The sequence below is a fragment of the Panicum virgatum genome, chromosome 9N (assembly GCF_016808335.1).
Source record: "Panicum virgatum strain AP13 chromosome 9N, P.virgatum_v5, whole genome shotgun sequence".
NCBI lineage: Eukaryota > Viridiplantae > Streptophyta > Magnoliopsida > Poales > Poaceae > Panicum > Panicum virgatum.
In genome coordinates, this window is record NC_053153.1 from 81,834,226 (window position 1) to 81,849,500 (window position 15,275).

The 15,275-nt window shown below is 50.0% G+C and overlaps 2 protein-coding genes and 2 pseudogenes across 4 annotated transcripts; 3 read left to right on the forward strand and 1 right to left on the reverse strand.

Annotated features, from left to right (window-relative positions):
• The first annotated feature begins 2,340 nt into the window (after positions 1 to 2,340).
• Positions 2,341 to 4,630, forward strand: LOC120692195. Of its 3 annotated transcripts, XR_005682512.1 has the most exons (4): positions 2,341 to 2,877; positions 3,207 to 3,442; positions 3,519 to 3,797; positions 3,925 to 4,630. XR_005682512.1 is itself a non-coding variant. In XM_039975439.1 (3 exons), exons 1-3 carry the CDS (start codon positions 2,565 to 2,567, stop codon positions 3,612 to 3,614), a joined length of 645 nt encoding a protein of 214 aa, XP_039831373.1. In that variant the 5' UTR covers positions 2,341 to 2,564; the 3' UTR covers positions 3,615 to 4,630. The 3 variants fall into 3 exon arrangements, 2 of the variants coding, with proteins under 2 accessions (XP_039831373.1, XP_039831374.1); XM_039975439.1 differs by having other exon boundaries at positions 3,519 to 4,630; XM_039975440.1 differs by having other exon boundaries at positions 2,517 to 2,877; positions 3,507 to 4,630.
• A 2,434-nt stretch (positions 4,631 to 7,064) lies between these two features.
• LOC120690542 (double-stranded RNA-binding protein 8-like) lies at positions 7,065 to 9,896 on the forward strand. The gene is made up of 4 exons (XM_039973226.1): positions 7,065 to 7,333; positions 7,680 to 7,945; positions 8,373 to 8,586; positions 8,683 to 9,896. The coding sequence occupies exons 1-4, from the start codon at positions 7,249 to 7,251 to the stop codon at positions 9,432 to 9,434; spliced, it is 1,317 nt and encodes a 438-aa protein (XP_039829160.1). The 5' UTR covers positions 7,065 to 7,248; the 3' UTR covers positions 9,435 to 9,896.
• A 109-nt stretch (positions 9,897 to 10,005) lies between these two features.
• LOC120690541 lies at positions 10,006 to 12,458 on the reverse strand (annotated as a pseudogene).
• Positions 12,459 to 13,316: 858 nt separating this feature from the next.
• LOC120689424 lies at positions 13,317 to 14,897 on the forward strand (annotated as a pseudogene).
• The last annotated feature ends 378 nt before the right edge of the window (positions 14,898 to 15,275 follow it).

Below are 15,275 nucleotides of genomic sequence, written 5' to 3' on the forward strand. Positions count from 1 at the left end.
GATCAAAATTTCTCTCGAAATTCACACCGTCGGCCTATATCCCAAAATCACCACAATCCCTCAAGAGTTCTAGGTGAAGTTTGAGATAGCTATGGAAGAGCTAAACCAACACAAAACACCCCTTGATCGTGCGAGAGAAACCACGGAAGCGAACAAGAAAATCTGCAGACCTGGCAGACTTGGACCGGTCTGACCGCTCTCTCCGACCAGTCAGACCGGTCGGGCTGGAGTTCAAAAACCCAGACCGGTTTCAGAGACCGGTCAGACCGGTTGCACCTAGACAGATCGCAGACAAAGCTTCAAACGGCAAATCTCGAGCAAACGAAGTCCAAATCCAATGAAACTTGGAGGATAGCTTCACATCAACCCCGTGAACATATTCCCAAAAGATCTTTCCCAAAAGATTAACAGATCATGAGAAAACAAGGGAAGATCAAAGAGAATTGGGGTTTTCTCAAGAACCCAAAAACTCCAATTCGTGAGAACTCTCGATTCCAATAGATTTAGCACTTGGCTAGAAAGATGAGAATCGTCACAAAGAGTCCATCAAACCATGAATTCAAGGGTTCATCTCTTCCGAACACAAAACACACCAAAAGAGGAGAATTGAAACCCAAAACGCAAGAGAGGAAGGGGGACGAAAAGCTCAGCACACACATGTGAATCTCAAATCAATTTCATTCATAAATCACGGAGGAATTCACCTATACAAAGGCTAGAGCCGACCACACCATAATCCACCCTCTAGATTGGAGAGATTAGCTATAATCTAAGCCTCTTTTGCGTTGGAGTCCTTGGCCCTAACCTAGAGCAGGGGCAGGGAGAAGGAAAAACGAAGAGAAAACAAAAGACTCAAGAGACTCAACCAGCCACGGGCTGGTGGGGGTATTTATACCCAGCTGCTGCGGCCAGACCGGTCAGACCGGTCCATGGGACCGGTCAGACCGGTCGGGTCTGTAGCAGCCCGCTGTACAGCCTCGATCGACGGCGGAGCTTCTTTCTTCGACTGGAAGTCTTTGCTGCGATGCCGCCACGTCGACGAAGTTCCGGTCTGTGGTTTTGGAGGGTCCGCGAAACCCGAGTAGGTGGCCGGTTTTGAGAAAATCGCCAAAACCTCACGCGCGGGAAGATTCCCGCCTCCACGCCGTGGCCCTAGACGTCGTTCCTTCCTCGGCCTTCTGACGGCCCTAGACGCTGCCCGACGCCCGTCACCTCCTCGCCCGCAGCGAGGCTCTAGACGCCATCGACGCCCGTCGCCTCCGTCAGTCCCGAGACCGACGCCCGTGCCTCCACTACCTGGCGTCTTCAACCACCGTCCGCCTCCTTGGTTTTGTGGCGCAAACCAAGAAACCCGCCTTCCATCGCCGCTTGTGCCCTCGATCCAGGAGTGGACGCCACAGCTGCCGCCCGGCCCGAGCTCCTCCACGGCAACTCACCGTTGACACTCGACGCCCGTGTACCTGCAATCCAAAGACCAAGCGCACGATCACACCGCACGGTTGACAATTCACTCATCACAGGTAGGATAGAGTACTCTCATTCCTCAAGTGATGAACTGCGGCATCCAGAATCGGAAATTGAAGATGAAACGCAGTATTCTGAAGATGAACTGTGGCGTCCTTGGATGTCTGAACTACTGTGTCCTCCAGAATCGGAAATGAAGATGAACTGCCGCGTCCTTGGATGTTTTGCTCCAGAATCCAGAAAAGGCTGTCGATGCATCGGATGGAGTTGGGAGTTTGCATATATTCCACTTGTTGTGCTTCTGCCAAGTGGGATGGATAGAGATCAAATGTAAGAGTCGCTAAGCGATGCGAGAGCTGTGCATGTATACTCAACAAGTCAGCAGCACATGTCAAAGCTTGCTGCAGTGCAGAGCGACAGGAGCCCCGTCAGATGGAGATGAGCCCCACCCACCCGCTCTTAGCACGGCCGGAGGCCACCGGCCACCACCGCCTGCTGGTCACCCTCGCGCGCCACGGCCGCTTCGCCGCCGCCGCGGGGGACCTGGACGCGGCGAGGGAGGCGGCGCGGGAGGCCGTAGCGCGGGGCCTGCGGTGGGACGCGCCGGCGCTGGTGGGCATGCTGCGTGCCGGCGGCCATGTCGCGCGGGCGCGGGCGCTGCTGCTGGACATCCTGCGTGGCGGCTGCGCTGCGGAATTGGACGCGTTCGCGTTTGACGTGCTGATGGGAGGAACAACACCGTGCAACGACGACGGGGAGGGTCAGTGCCGGAATGCTCGGCCAGAATTAGATTGAGACGGCGACACCCTGACGCCCTCCGGAGGTTTACCGCAGTGCGGAGGCCGGAGGTTTGCCGACACTGGGCCGTATCGGAATCGGATATCACGCCAGATACGTATCAATATGCGTATCGGATGTTTGTATTTTTTTCTCTTTTTATGCTGGATACTTATCGGTGGTTCCGTATCCGATACGGGATACGACGCCGCACTGCCGTATCGGGGTAACGTAGCGGCCGGCGGGTGGGGGAGGAAAAAGATTATTTTCCCCCAAATCCATCATCTAGCTCTAGGAATTGTTCTGCCAGCGGACCTCCCTACATGGCGAGCAGCAGCAATGGATGCAGAGGAGGAAGAGGGCAGAAGGAGGCGTATAGGTGGCGGAGCCGCTCCCCCAGTCCACACCACCCGTATGAATACATCACTCTCCCGGGGGGCGACCGCTTCGACATCCCCGAAGGCGACGACAAGCAGGAGTGGGTACAATTCTTCGACGAAGCCGATAGAGCGACCAGGGAGGTCATTGGTATAAACCGCGCCGCCATCCTCGCCAATAGTGGCCACCGCGACGGCTCCGTATACGCCGTGTCCGGTGGATGGCATCAAAGATATCGAATTTCCGACCGTAACGAGAGTGAGTCTTCCTCCTCGATTGGTAGATTCCTTTTTTTTAGGTTCTTTTCTGTTTCTCAAAATAAACCCATATATTGATACTCAGGGGTTAGTTACTTCATCCATTCCTTTTATATAGCTTTTTAGTTAAACGGTAAAATGTACCAAACAAAAGGAGAGAGAGAAGAAAATAGTTCGATTAATTCTTATCATTCGATTCATGTTGCATGCGGTCTAAAATAAAAGTTGTCATTCACACTGCTATTGCAATATAAAAGTTAAATTTCCTATTCCTCTTACTGCTTCCCTTAAATTGTATCTAATATTGTTTTATTTGTCTTTCTTGTTTAGCTGGACTGGAACCGATGACCCTCTCTGACCCAAGCAATTGTTGTCCAGATCGAGAAAACTGTTTCATCCATACACCGCGTCCCATGATGCAAATATTTTCAGTGAAATTGGGCAAACTTTTAGAAGAAGATGGCCCGGTTCAGTTATACGGATATATAGCTACCCGTGACCTTCTAGATCCATTAGTAAATTACATAGTTAATCGGAGCAGGGATGATCCTATCATTGTATACCAGGTAAGCATATGTAATAACTCATTGTACTTGTGAACTTTTAAATCCTGATATTTTTATTTTTCAGAAATAAGTGTAGGTGATGGAAACAACACACTGTTCTGGTCTGATCGATGGCTCATGGGCTGCTCAATTGTTGAAATCGCACCTGTGGTTGTTGATGCTGTGCCACTAAAAATTCGCAAGCAACGCACAGTTGCACTTGCACAGGCCTTGCAAAATCAATCTTGGCCCACTGATATTCAAGGAGGCCTCTCGCCGATTGGACTGTTTGAGTATCTCCAGCTGTGGGATATGCTGCTGGACACGACCCTCTCCCAGGATGAGGATGTGCACATCTGGCGATTGGATAGCTCTGGTATTTTCTCCTCTAAATCAGCTTATCGTGCCTTCTTTAATGGAGCAATTACTTTTGAACATGGGCGGCGGTTGTGGAAATCATGGGCTCCTGCGAAATGCAAAGTTTTTCTCTGGCTCGCCATCAGGAATCGGTGCTGGACTGCGGATCGTCTGGCGAGGCGTGGCCTGCCACACCCGTCCATGTGTCCGCTCTGTGACCAGGAAGAAGAAAATATCCAACACCTGCTTACTACGTGTGTCTTTTCCCGGGAGTTCTGGTTTAGAATTCTAACGCCTATGGGATTTCAAGGCCGGGTCCCAAGCCGCCATGAGATTTCTTTTGCTGACTGGTGGAGAAAAGCAGTTAAAAAGGCCCCGAAAGAAACTAGGAAAGGCCTGAATTCCACTATTATTTTGGGCGCCTGGGTTATCTGGAAGCATCGCAATGCTTGCGTCTTTGATGGTGCTCGACCTTGCATAAACAGTCTCCTTCGGGCTTTCAGAGATGAGCAACACCTTTGGTGTCTTGCTGGAGCTCGACGCCTGAGAACACTTGGTCATGGTCTGGTTGGCGAGCTGGGTAATCCTTAGCTTGTGGTTTCTAATTTGTAGTAGGTCAGATCTCGCCTCTAGGTGTGTGCGCTATTGGAGTACATCTTGATCATGTATTTTTTCAACCCCTCATGGCTCGGCCCGGAATGAGGTGGTGAAGATTGTAAGGGGCCGGCTCTTCTCTCTTTAATACAATGATACGAAGCTCTCCTTCGTATTCGAGAAAAAAGAAATAAGTGTTTTATGTACAACTTTGATAGTTATACATATATATTGTTAAAAAGGTAGAATTACTATGCATTGTTGATTTTTTTTTTGAAAAAAAAATAGTCAGATAATATGACATGGTTCCCTGAGTTTGAGTTCAGCATAATGAGACACTCTTGTAGACATTGTTGTCCATTGGATCATTATTCTTTAATGAGTGCTGAAGATGCTACATTACAAAATGTTCTTGCTACGAAAGAATATCTTCATAACTGACACTTCCTGGAGGTGCACATATTTCGGTCATACATATCCTCTATCTACTTTTCTATGAAGGGTTACAAAATAGAAAATTTGCGAGCAGGCTTGCAAGTCTGGAATAATACGTGATGCCTTGTGAGACTCTTGTAGAATGAGACAAACTCCTTGTAGATTTTGTTGTCCATTGAATCATAAACTATCTGCATTACTACTATATTGCCAGATAATTTGTTCTTTTCCATGAAATATTACTCCCTATATTCTCAAATGTATGATGCTGGCTCATTCAAATTTTGAACTAACCAGCGACATAAAAATGGAGCAGTAAATAGTGATTTTGCAGGGTTCCCTTATAGAAATGACTGGCCCAAAAAGAGGTATTGAGATGCAATCCGCCGTGCTAATAGAGTATGACTTGAGGATCAAGAAGGGAGAACATGAAGTTGACGACTTGCAATTGATTGATGGAATATCAGACTTCTCTGAGCTAGCTACACCGACATGCAAACCGTTTTTGAATCGAATTGATGGTGCTGGTGGTGGTGTTGACATTACATTAGCAATGCTTTCCGAAGCTGTGGAGGCAACAATAGAAGTAGACATAACACAAGTGCATGGCAGTGGTTTCCGTCTACTACTTAGTTCATATGTTGGTGGCTTAGAGAGAGAGAGAGAAGAAATTCATGTTTTTCGTGGTGTTATTAGTGAGGCATGTGGTATGAGAAGGTTTGGGGTCGCTGCAGCGATAGATACTTGGATGCGTGTGAAGTTCAAGGTCACTGATGGAAGTGGAGGCTCAACAAGTGAAGTTGAACGCCATGCTTCTTTTAAAGCAAGCATGCACGGATGTGCTAGTCAACAAATGGAGCTGGATCAGGCCTCTATTACGGTGAAAGTGACCTGGTCGACTTTGTGAAGTGAGTTTTTCTGGTAACGCAAGATCTTTGTTCTTCCCCCGGAACTGATGAACCTCATCAATGATTATTCTTGCACCAGACCCCATATAACCTCTGTGACTAGCAACGTAACTTCTGCCTATATATTTTGATGTTAGTGTTTGTTTATCTCCATATGTTTGCAAATTGCAAGTGCCAGCAAGGCAAATGAAACTCTTCCAACCTAAAATCTCATTCGATTTAGGGTTTTATTTGATGAATTTTTCTCATTGGCCGTGTCCCTCTATATTAATAGGATGGGGAGGTCTTGTCTTTATAGAAGTCAAAACTCATACAACTCCTCGGATTACAGACCAAAACCGGTCTTGAAATCCAGTTGGATTCATTGGCATTGTTCTTCCCAAAGTCATACTCATCTAGACTCCAAATTAGACTTTATACATATACATTTCGATCATGTCGACGAGATCTATGTAATGGTGTAGATAGGCAATTTGACAAAGTTTACTAAACTATTCTGACCACCTTGATGGACTGGTCAGACCTGTTTGTGCTGCCAGATCGGCTATAAGGCTAAACCCAGTGCCAGATTGGCTACAAGGCTAAACTCAGTCTGACCACTTTGAAAACCGGACGTGTCGGCCTTTACTCGGAGTGTTTTATACACCGTGAGCTATGCACCCTTGAGGGGGCACTGGAGGTTCTGTGCACGACACATGTTCTCCTTCTCTCGGCGTGATATGTTTTTTTTTTAAAAAAAAGTCCTTCAAATTATTGCAAATAGAACTCGCAGTCCATTTTTTTTCTTCAGAAAACCCTCTCCCCGCCCTCCTTTCCATCGAGCCACGGCTCCTCCTCACGCCTCCACCTCCTCCCTCACCCCCTGCGGAGGTGGGCCGCCATTCTGCCAAGGAGGTGCAGTCGGCGGTGGATACTGGGGAGGAGGAGGAGGCGAGGTTGGGGCGGTGACTTGTTTTATTTGTGGGTCTTGCTTGTTTTCTTTCAGTTGAAAAAACCAAAAATTTCAACCAATCAGCCTCTCCTCATCTTCCACCTCCCGCCCACCTGCTGCCGTCCCCGGCGGCGCGCCCGCCGCGCTAAACCGGCTCCGTCGCTCGCCCCCGCCCGGCCGCCGCCTAACCGGTTCCAATCGCCGCCCGCGGCCGGAGGCGTCCCTGCCGCCCCGCCCTTGCCGCTGGCCAACCTCCCTCCTTTCTTCTTCTAAGAGCGGGAGCTCGTCGGGCCGCCTCCGCTGCCGTGCAGCACGCCGTCGCCGTCGCGCCACAAAAATCGGTTGAAACTCAACCGCTTGTTACGAAGCAAATATGTTTATTTATGCGCAACTAAAACGGACGAAACAAGCCACGCGTCAAACCCAGCAAATCTTCAATGAGCATTAACTGACAAGCGGGCACCACAATTTTGAGGGACCCATCTGCCATAGAGAACTATCCTCCTCCGGAAGCACGCAGAGGCAGAAGCACAGAACCCTCCAGTGTCCCTCGCTCTCCAAGGCAATTAGCGGCGGCGGCGGCGGCGGCGGTGGGGGTGGCTATGGACGGCGGAGGCGCAGCGCCGCCCGATGCCGCCAGAAGCACCTCTCCTGCGCCCATGATGGCGGCCGCTCCCGCCGGAATCAGTACGTTTCTCCAACCCTTCTTCCTTCCCCCTTCTCATCAGATCCATGTGTTCCTTTCCTCGTGTCGATTCGCTGGGTATCTTGGAGGGGATGATCTTTTCTGCCTCGTACTTCTCAAATTTGCTTGGCCCCCAGGATCATATATAGCTGAAAGCCTGAATTTTTTTAAAAGCGCAGCGCATCCGCATTTGCTTTCCTTCCCCTTTTCGTTCTACTGTATTTTTTGTCACTAGAGCTTGCTAGCGCATCGCACTGGAGGATTCCAAAAATCTAAATTAACCTTATTTCTCCCAAACATTTGCAGCACTGATATTTCCTTAGCTGTTGTATGCTTGATTTGGCACAGGGGTGGAGAATTGCTACGTATTCAAGAGCCGCCTTCAAGAGTATGCGCAGAAAGCTGGCCTTCCAACCCCGGAATACCATACCCTCAAAGAGGGCCCTTCCCACGAACCAATCTTCAAGTCCACTGTGGTGGTTAACAACACCAAGTACGACTCGCTTCCCGGATTCTTCAGCCGAAAGGCTGCAGAGCAGTCTGCCGCTGAAGTTGCGCTCATGGAGATAGTTAAGTCCATTCCAGCAACTGAATGCAGAAGCATCCCAGCAGTTGTAAGTTGCTCATGTTCTTAGCTTTCGAGTAATTTTAATCAGTTTGAGTGGTTGGTTAGAGTACTTGATGACAATCACATAAGTTTTTTTTTTCATGACATTTCACCAAGTTTCATATTGTTGGTTCTTTGCTGTTTTCTCTAGTTGTTTGTTTAATATTTTTGAAGCTCCCTGTTATGCTAAGGTATCCCATGAATACAATAGGGAATTTGTGGTAAGGATTCGTGCAAGCTTGTTCTGCCCGTTTATGAATCATAATAGCTCACTGTATGTTTATTAAATTTTCGTACTATGTCCAGAGTTTTTTTCCCCCTTCTAGAATTTGAAGATTCTTTAGTTCTTATTAGGAATCAGGATGACTAAATTAGCATCAGTGGGCATCCCTTCTTGATTGATGTGTTCGCTGATACCTGACTATGCTTTGCAGCAAGAAACTGGCCTGTGCAAGAATCTTCTTCAGGAGTATGCTCAGAAGATGAATTATGCCATTCCATCTTATATTTGCACTAAACAAGCTTCAGGCGTAGCTCCTTTCATATGCACTGTTGAGATCGGTGGCATACAATACATTGGTGCTGCCGCTAGAACAAAGAAGGAGGCAGAGATAAAAGCTGCCCGAACTGCTCTTCTTGCAATCCAGGGTAATTTTCTTATTATTCGACGCATCATGCAAATTTGTTCCTCCTGTTCAGTGCTAGCTTGGATGTTGAGTCATAAATGGATAATGTTTTGTGCAGGTCGATCAGAGGGTTGCACAAATGGTGACACAAAGTACATCGTTGTTCCTGGCCAAAGAGAGGTTAAGGAGGCAGAGAAGAAGCCAACTGAAACTCCAAAGCCACTTAAAGTCAAGAGAGGTGGTCACAAGAAGAAATGGAACAAGAGGAAATTCATGAGGAAGACTGACCAAATATTTGATGTTGAAATTGATGGACCTAGAGTGGCTGGGGATTCTGATGTCCCAATGCAGGTAACAATAGCAGAGGAGCCATTCAGCGATACTATAATCCTGCAACCTGAGGAGCCTATAAGAGTAGGACAGGAGCTTCTTAGAGATACTACAATGCTACAACCTGATGAGGAAGCTACAATTGTAAAGCACGGGCCAGCCGGTGAAACTGCAATGCTGCTACACGTGGAGGAAGCTAGAGTAGTAGAACAACAGCTAGCTAGAGATACTGCAATGGTTCAATCTAACAAGGAAGTTGTAGAACCACCCAGCAGCAGTGCAACGCCACAGCCTGGTGAGGAAGCTAGCATAGTAGAACTGTGGGAACCTAGAAGTACAAAACAAGAGTCACTAAGTAATGTTGAAACACTGAAACCTAAGGATGAAGCTAGAACCATAGAGCAGGAATCACTGAGTGGCTATGTAGCATTGCAGTCTAATGGGAGCGCTTTGGATGCACATGAGCCAGGGCCACCAAGTAATACTGCAGTGATGCCACATAAGGAGCAAACAGAAGCCGAGGCCACCTCACATTTGTGAACTGGTGCAACCTAACTAGAACCTATTTTTTTCAGAACAGCAAATCTGTCCATGAACAGGAAGCCTGAAATTCAGGAGACGCGTGCATTGCTGGAGACATAGGTCCACAGGAGATATATGATCATGAAATAAATTGTGGGGTTGACTACAGCATAATGAGCATACAATATTAATGATGTATTCACATGCAAAGAAGTGGTATTTCTAGTTTAGAGAGAATTATGGAAAAACAGATGAGACTGTGTGCTGAGGTTGTTAGTTCACATTCGCCATTATAGTATTAGATTGTATTCCTGATATTATGGTTGGGTTTTCCTGTCGAGAGAGGACTATTTAGAAATGAAATGAATTTGGTGTTGCTGGTCCAATCCTCCACTTGAATTCCATGATCTGGTCATTGGATGGCCGTTTCAACATTTGTATTCATTGTTTGAAGCCATAATATCTCATCGTGAATGCCAATAGAAACAGCCATACCTTTTTCTGCATTTGCAAGCATAGTTCACTGACTGCCCAAACAACACTGAGCTAACCAACTTTCAGGAGTATTTGTGTGTGACTATCTGATTTGTACGGCAAAAACTGTGTTTACTATTCACATTCATTGCGTGACTGCGATACAAAATTTTTCTGCCCCTAGCGTGGTTATTCTGTTGCTCAGCACTAACTGTTACCCCAAATTCCCCTATATATATGCAACATTGCTGAATGGCTAGATCTCAACACTGCTGTAAGCTTGCACCTTCTGCACTTGATTCTCAGCCATCATCCTCCTTGTCTCCTCTGCAGACGTCCAGTCTCCATCTCCAGCATAGGCATTCGACAGTGATACGTAGGTGCCATCGCTGCTTGGCGCCATTCTCAGGATCTGCTCTGCTGCAAGCACGCCAAGTTCTTTGTTCCCATGGATCCGGCAGCCATTCATCAGAGACCTCCATACTGCAGGCCATGGCTGAAATGGCATTGCTTCTATGACATCTTTCGCTTCGCTGACGAGCCCTTTTCGCGCCAGGAGATCGACCAGGCAGGAATAGTTGGCCCTTGTCGGATGCACGCCGTGTGCAAACAGCATGGAACTGAACAGCAGCTTTCCCTCCTCGACTTGCCCAAGATGACTGCAAGCTGAGATGACCGCGACGAACGTAGCTGGTGTTGGAGCCAATTGTAGTTCTTCCATCTCTCGGTACAGCCTGAGGACTTGATGGATCAGACCATGGTTGGCATAAGCTGTCAGCATGGTGTTGTACAGTATGGTGTCATTAGTTACCAACGAAACATCAGTGAACACACTTTCAGCAGCAGTAACATCGCCACACTTTGCATACGCATCAACCAAGGCGCTTGCCACACAGAAGTGCTTGCTATACCCTGCCCTGACAACGAGGGAATGGATGCATCTGCATTGCCCTATCAATGCTGCGTTTGCACAAGCGTTCAGGATGGTAGCCAGGATGAACTCATCAGGCTCCTGTGTGCACTCATCTCTGAACAAAGTGAAAAGGTAAAGGGCCTCATCGTTCAGGCCATGCTTCAAGAATGCAGAGATGGTGACTCCCCATGATACCAAATCCATCTTGCCAGTGTCCTCGATGACTTTCAGTGAACCATGAACTGAACCAAGGGTTGCCTTTACTTTGATTAGTGAAGTCGAGACGAACTGACATGAAGCAAACCCATGTTTCAGAATACATGCGTGGATCTGCTCATGGTTTCTTGAGTCGTGAGCTTGTTGGAATGCAGACAAAACAGCTGGATAGGTGAACTCATCTGGTTTTGATCCAAAGCAGAGCAAGCTGCGGAAGAGCTTCATTACATCTTCAGAACTACTGTGCAGACCATAACCTGCAATCATCTCGTTCCATGTCATAATATTTCTGACACTGAGATTACTGAAGAAGCCATAAGCAGAGTGGAGCAGACCACATCTAGACAGCATGTTGATGACCGCATTCGCTACAAGTAGTTTCTCAGAGTAGCCATGACGATAGGCAAGTCCAAAGATCTGAAGACCAAGGGAGGTGTTCTCCTTAGCACCACAGAGCCTCAGCATGACAGATAATGTAACTTGGTTAGGTTTACAACCATATAGTGACATGTCGACAAAGCAGTCTGTAGCTGCCTTCACTTCCTCATCATTGGCAAGACCGGAAATTACCGTGTTCCAGGAGACTGTCCTTTTGCCGAATCTTACCAAAGATAGCTATGGCCATGTCCTGCTGTCCTGCTCTGAAGTACATATCAACAAGCGCGTTCATCACTGAAGTACTGGATTCGAACCTGTTGTGGATGACAAGACCATGTAGCTGCCGCCCAAAATTCAACTCGCTGTTGATCGAAGAAGCCTTTACAGCTGAAATATAGGTGAAAACATCAGGCGTTATTCCACAGCGATGCAGCTGAACCACTGTCCTCATCGCATCACATGCGTATCCATTCGAGATATAAGCCTCCAACATTGCGTTCCAGCATGCCAGGTCTCTGAAAACAATGCCTGCAAACACGTGCTCCGCAGCAGCAGTACGCCCATGCCTGGCATACATTAGCATCAACGAGCTTCCCACATAAGGATTGGCATCCAGGCCAGCTTTGACAGCGAGGCCGTGAACGGAAAGGCCGAGCCTGGCATTGGCCACCGCTGACTGGCAACAAGGAGCGCGCATGCGAGAGCGAACTCGTTGGGGCAGAGGCCGTTGCCGAGCATGGAGACAAACAGCTGGAGGCCCAGGTCAGGCGCGGCGTTGCGCACGGAGCCGGACACCATGGCGGTCCAGGAGACGAGGTTCCGGTGCGGCATTTCGTCGAACACGCGGAGCGCGCCGGCGAGGTGGCCGCGCCTCTTGTAGAAGATGAGGAGGTGGTTCGTGGTGAAGGTGTCGGCGGACACGCCGAGCTTTATGCACTGTGCGTGGAGCCCTGAGCCCGTGGCGAGGGATGATGGAGAGGTGAAGGAAGACGAGGAGTAGGCGATGGAGGAGAGGGCATGGGCGATGGCGAAGGGGTCCCTCTCCCTGGTGGGAGTGGGAGTGGGAGTGGGAGTGGAGCCGGCGAGGGTGGAGAGCATGTTTGCGCTGCGGGCAATGGCTGCGGGGATGGAGAGCGCATGAGCGATGGCAATGGCAAATCGAGATGGGCAGCGCCGCGGCATAGGGGTGAAGCCAGCATCAGCATCAGGAGATGGCGGCGGCGGCTGCAAAACTTGGATTCGGTTCCGGCTGTCCCAGGTGCCCTGCCTCTCACGTATCAATCCACTGTACCTGTAAATTCATTGCACTACTAATACTGTAATCCGCAGTCAATATTCTGATTTTGAACTGGAATAACCTGTAAATTGTGCTTGATTTGTGATTTCTACTTCAAGCTGAAAATTGTGCTTGATTTGTGATTTCTACTTCAAGCTGAAAAACTTACGAGAAATGCTAGTGATTCTGCTGCGTCTGCAAGATTCACAGTTCACACTGTATCTAATACCGAGTAAGGATAAGGGTTAAAGTTGTACGAATAACTCAACGATGCTCTGCTCCTGTGTTTTTTTAATGAAAAAGAGTACACAAAATCAGCTTCAGTATTAATGAGAAAGTTCAGGTCAAACCACGACTGCCATAGTTTCCTCTAAAATTTATCAGAAAAAAATATGTAGAAAATGGTGCAAACAATGGAGCGAGAAATTAGAAAGCTCCATCATTTTATTCCCTCGTCAAATCAAATGGACAAAGTCAGCTTGTATTTCTCCGGATGAAACGTACTCCAAATCGTACGTACCCAAGATTGACGTTGACCTGACCCCAGTTTGCTGGATCGCGCCCTTCACAAGCCGTTCCTTCTTGGCAGTACCACTTCTTGCAAGTCTCCGGCTCAGCCGTCGCTTCTTGCCACGAAGCCGCCATGCTTCTCGCCGGCGATGACAATGCCCCGGCCACACCGGACCACCACGCCCCTGCCCTCCCCAGCTACCGAGCCTCCACGCCGCCGCTCTCCGAGCACCTCCTCCCCGGCGACAGGCCACAACAGCGCGCGCACTGGCTCGGGCAGCTCCCCACCTTCTGTCGCCCAAAATCTGCCGACGACGACGCGTCGTCCGCCGTCGACCGGGGCTCCCTCCGCCGTGCGTGCAAGGAATGGCTCGAGAACCCCGTGAACATCGCGCTGCTCCTTTGGCTCCTCTGCGTTGGCGTCTCCGGCGGCATGCTCGCGCTCCTCCTCCTCGGCCTGCTCGACGCCGCGTTCCCGGCGCCGGCGGACCGGAGCCGCTGGGTCGAGACCAACAACCAGGTGCTCAACGCGCTCTTCACGCTCATGAGCCTCTACCAGCACCCCGCGCTCTGCCACCACCTCTTCCTCCTCTGCCGCTGGCGACCCCGCGACGCCGCCGACCTCCGCGCCGCCTACTACAAGGAGGGCGCCGCCGCCGCTGCGCCGCGCCCCGGGGAGCGCGCGCACTTGGCCGTCGTCGTCGCGCTGCTCCACCTTACCGTCGCGTGCCAGTATGTGCTCTTCGGGCTCTACTGGGGGTACACCAGGCGCACGCGCCCCGAGCTCGCCGCCGCTGTGTACACCGTCTGCAGCCCGCTGGGAAAGGCCAGCTCGCCGTGCAAGCTCGCGTGCTCTGACGTCATGGTCTCTGACGCAAAACAGCGCCTTTCTCCGGTCGGGCACGTCGTCGTCGAGCCGGAGTGGGCCGGCGGCATGTTCGAGTGCGCCGGCAATGTGTCGCCGGCCTGGTGGCTCTCCTTCACCTGCACCTTCTGCGTGTTCGGGTGGAACATGGAGCGGCTGGGCCTGGGGAACGCGTGCGTGCACGCCGCCACGTTCGCGCTGCTCTGCTTCGCGCCGCTCTGGGTGCTGGGCGTGTCGGCGCGGCACATCCGCGACGCGGTGGGCGGCGCCGGCGTGCTGCTCTGCGCGTGCGGGCTGCTCTACGGCGGCTACTGGAGGATCCAGATGAGGGAGAAGTTTGGGCTCCCCGGGAGCACGGCCTGCTGCGGTTCCAAGTCCGTGACGGAGCGCACTGGCGTAGGAGGTGCGCACGGCCAGCCGCTACCACGTCGACGGCGAGGTCTTCTTCTCCAAGGCTGCCGATGATGATCGGCATCGTCAGCAGAGGCAGCCGTTGCTTGCGGTGACCATGACCGATCACCACCGTGACGTTTTCAGTGCAACTGACATGGTTGCAGTGTCACAGGGGTCACCACCGGACGATGATCATGTGGCGGTGGTTGTTCATGACGACGACACCATGATGGCTCCGCCGGTTCAGGTTGTGGTTGAGGTGGAGGAAGATGACAAATCAGTGTTGTTCTTCATGGTGAGAGGAGCAGTTGTTCGGTTTCGACATTGGTGACGGTGAGGGAGGAAGATGCTGATGATAGTATGTCGTCTGAAGGAAGCTGGAGGGTGGAGAAGGTGAAGAAACTAATCAACATGCTCACTCTGGTTCTTTTGTACACCAGGGGCTTTCTTCACTAGAGACGGAGGATATTGGCACATTCTGGGCAGTAGTTGGCATAGGTTAGATCACAGTCTCCTTCATTTTTCTGTTGCTGCAAAAGGGCATTCGATTTTTTTTCTTCTTGTACAGACTACAGTCATTGGTGTATATATACAGAAACACGTACGTGTAACAAGAGCCACCATGTGAATAGAATATGGGCCGTAGAATATATCTAAAGTTGTACTTTAGAACAAATCTCGAGATGTATGGATGGTCTAGATAAACCCCGCGGTCGCATGTATATGCAGGGGCGGATTTAGCGTGGGGGCAAGGGGGGCTCAAGCCCCCCTACCCCCATGAGCTCCATGGAAATTAGAGGAGAGGAGGAGGGAGAAGAAGAGGAAAGAAGGGAG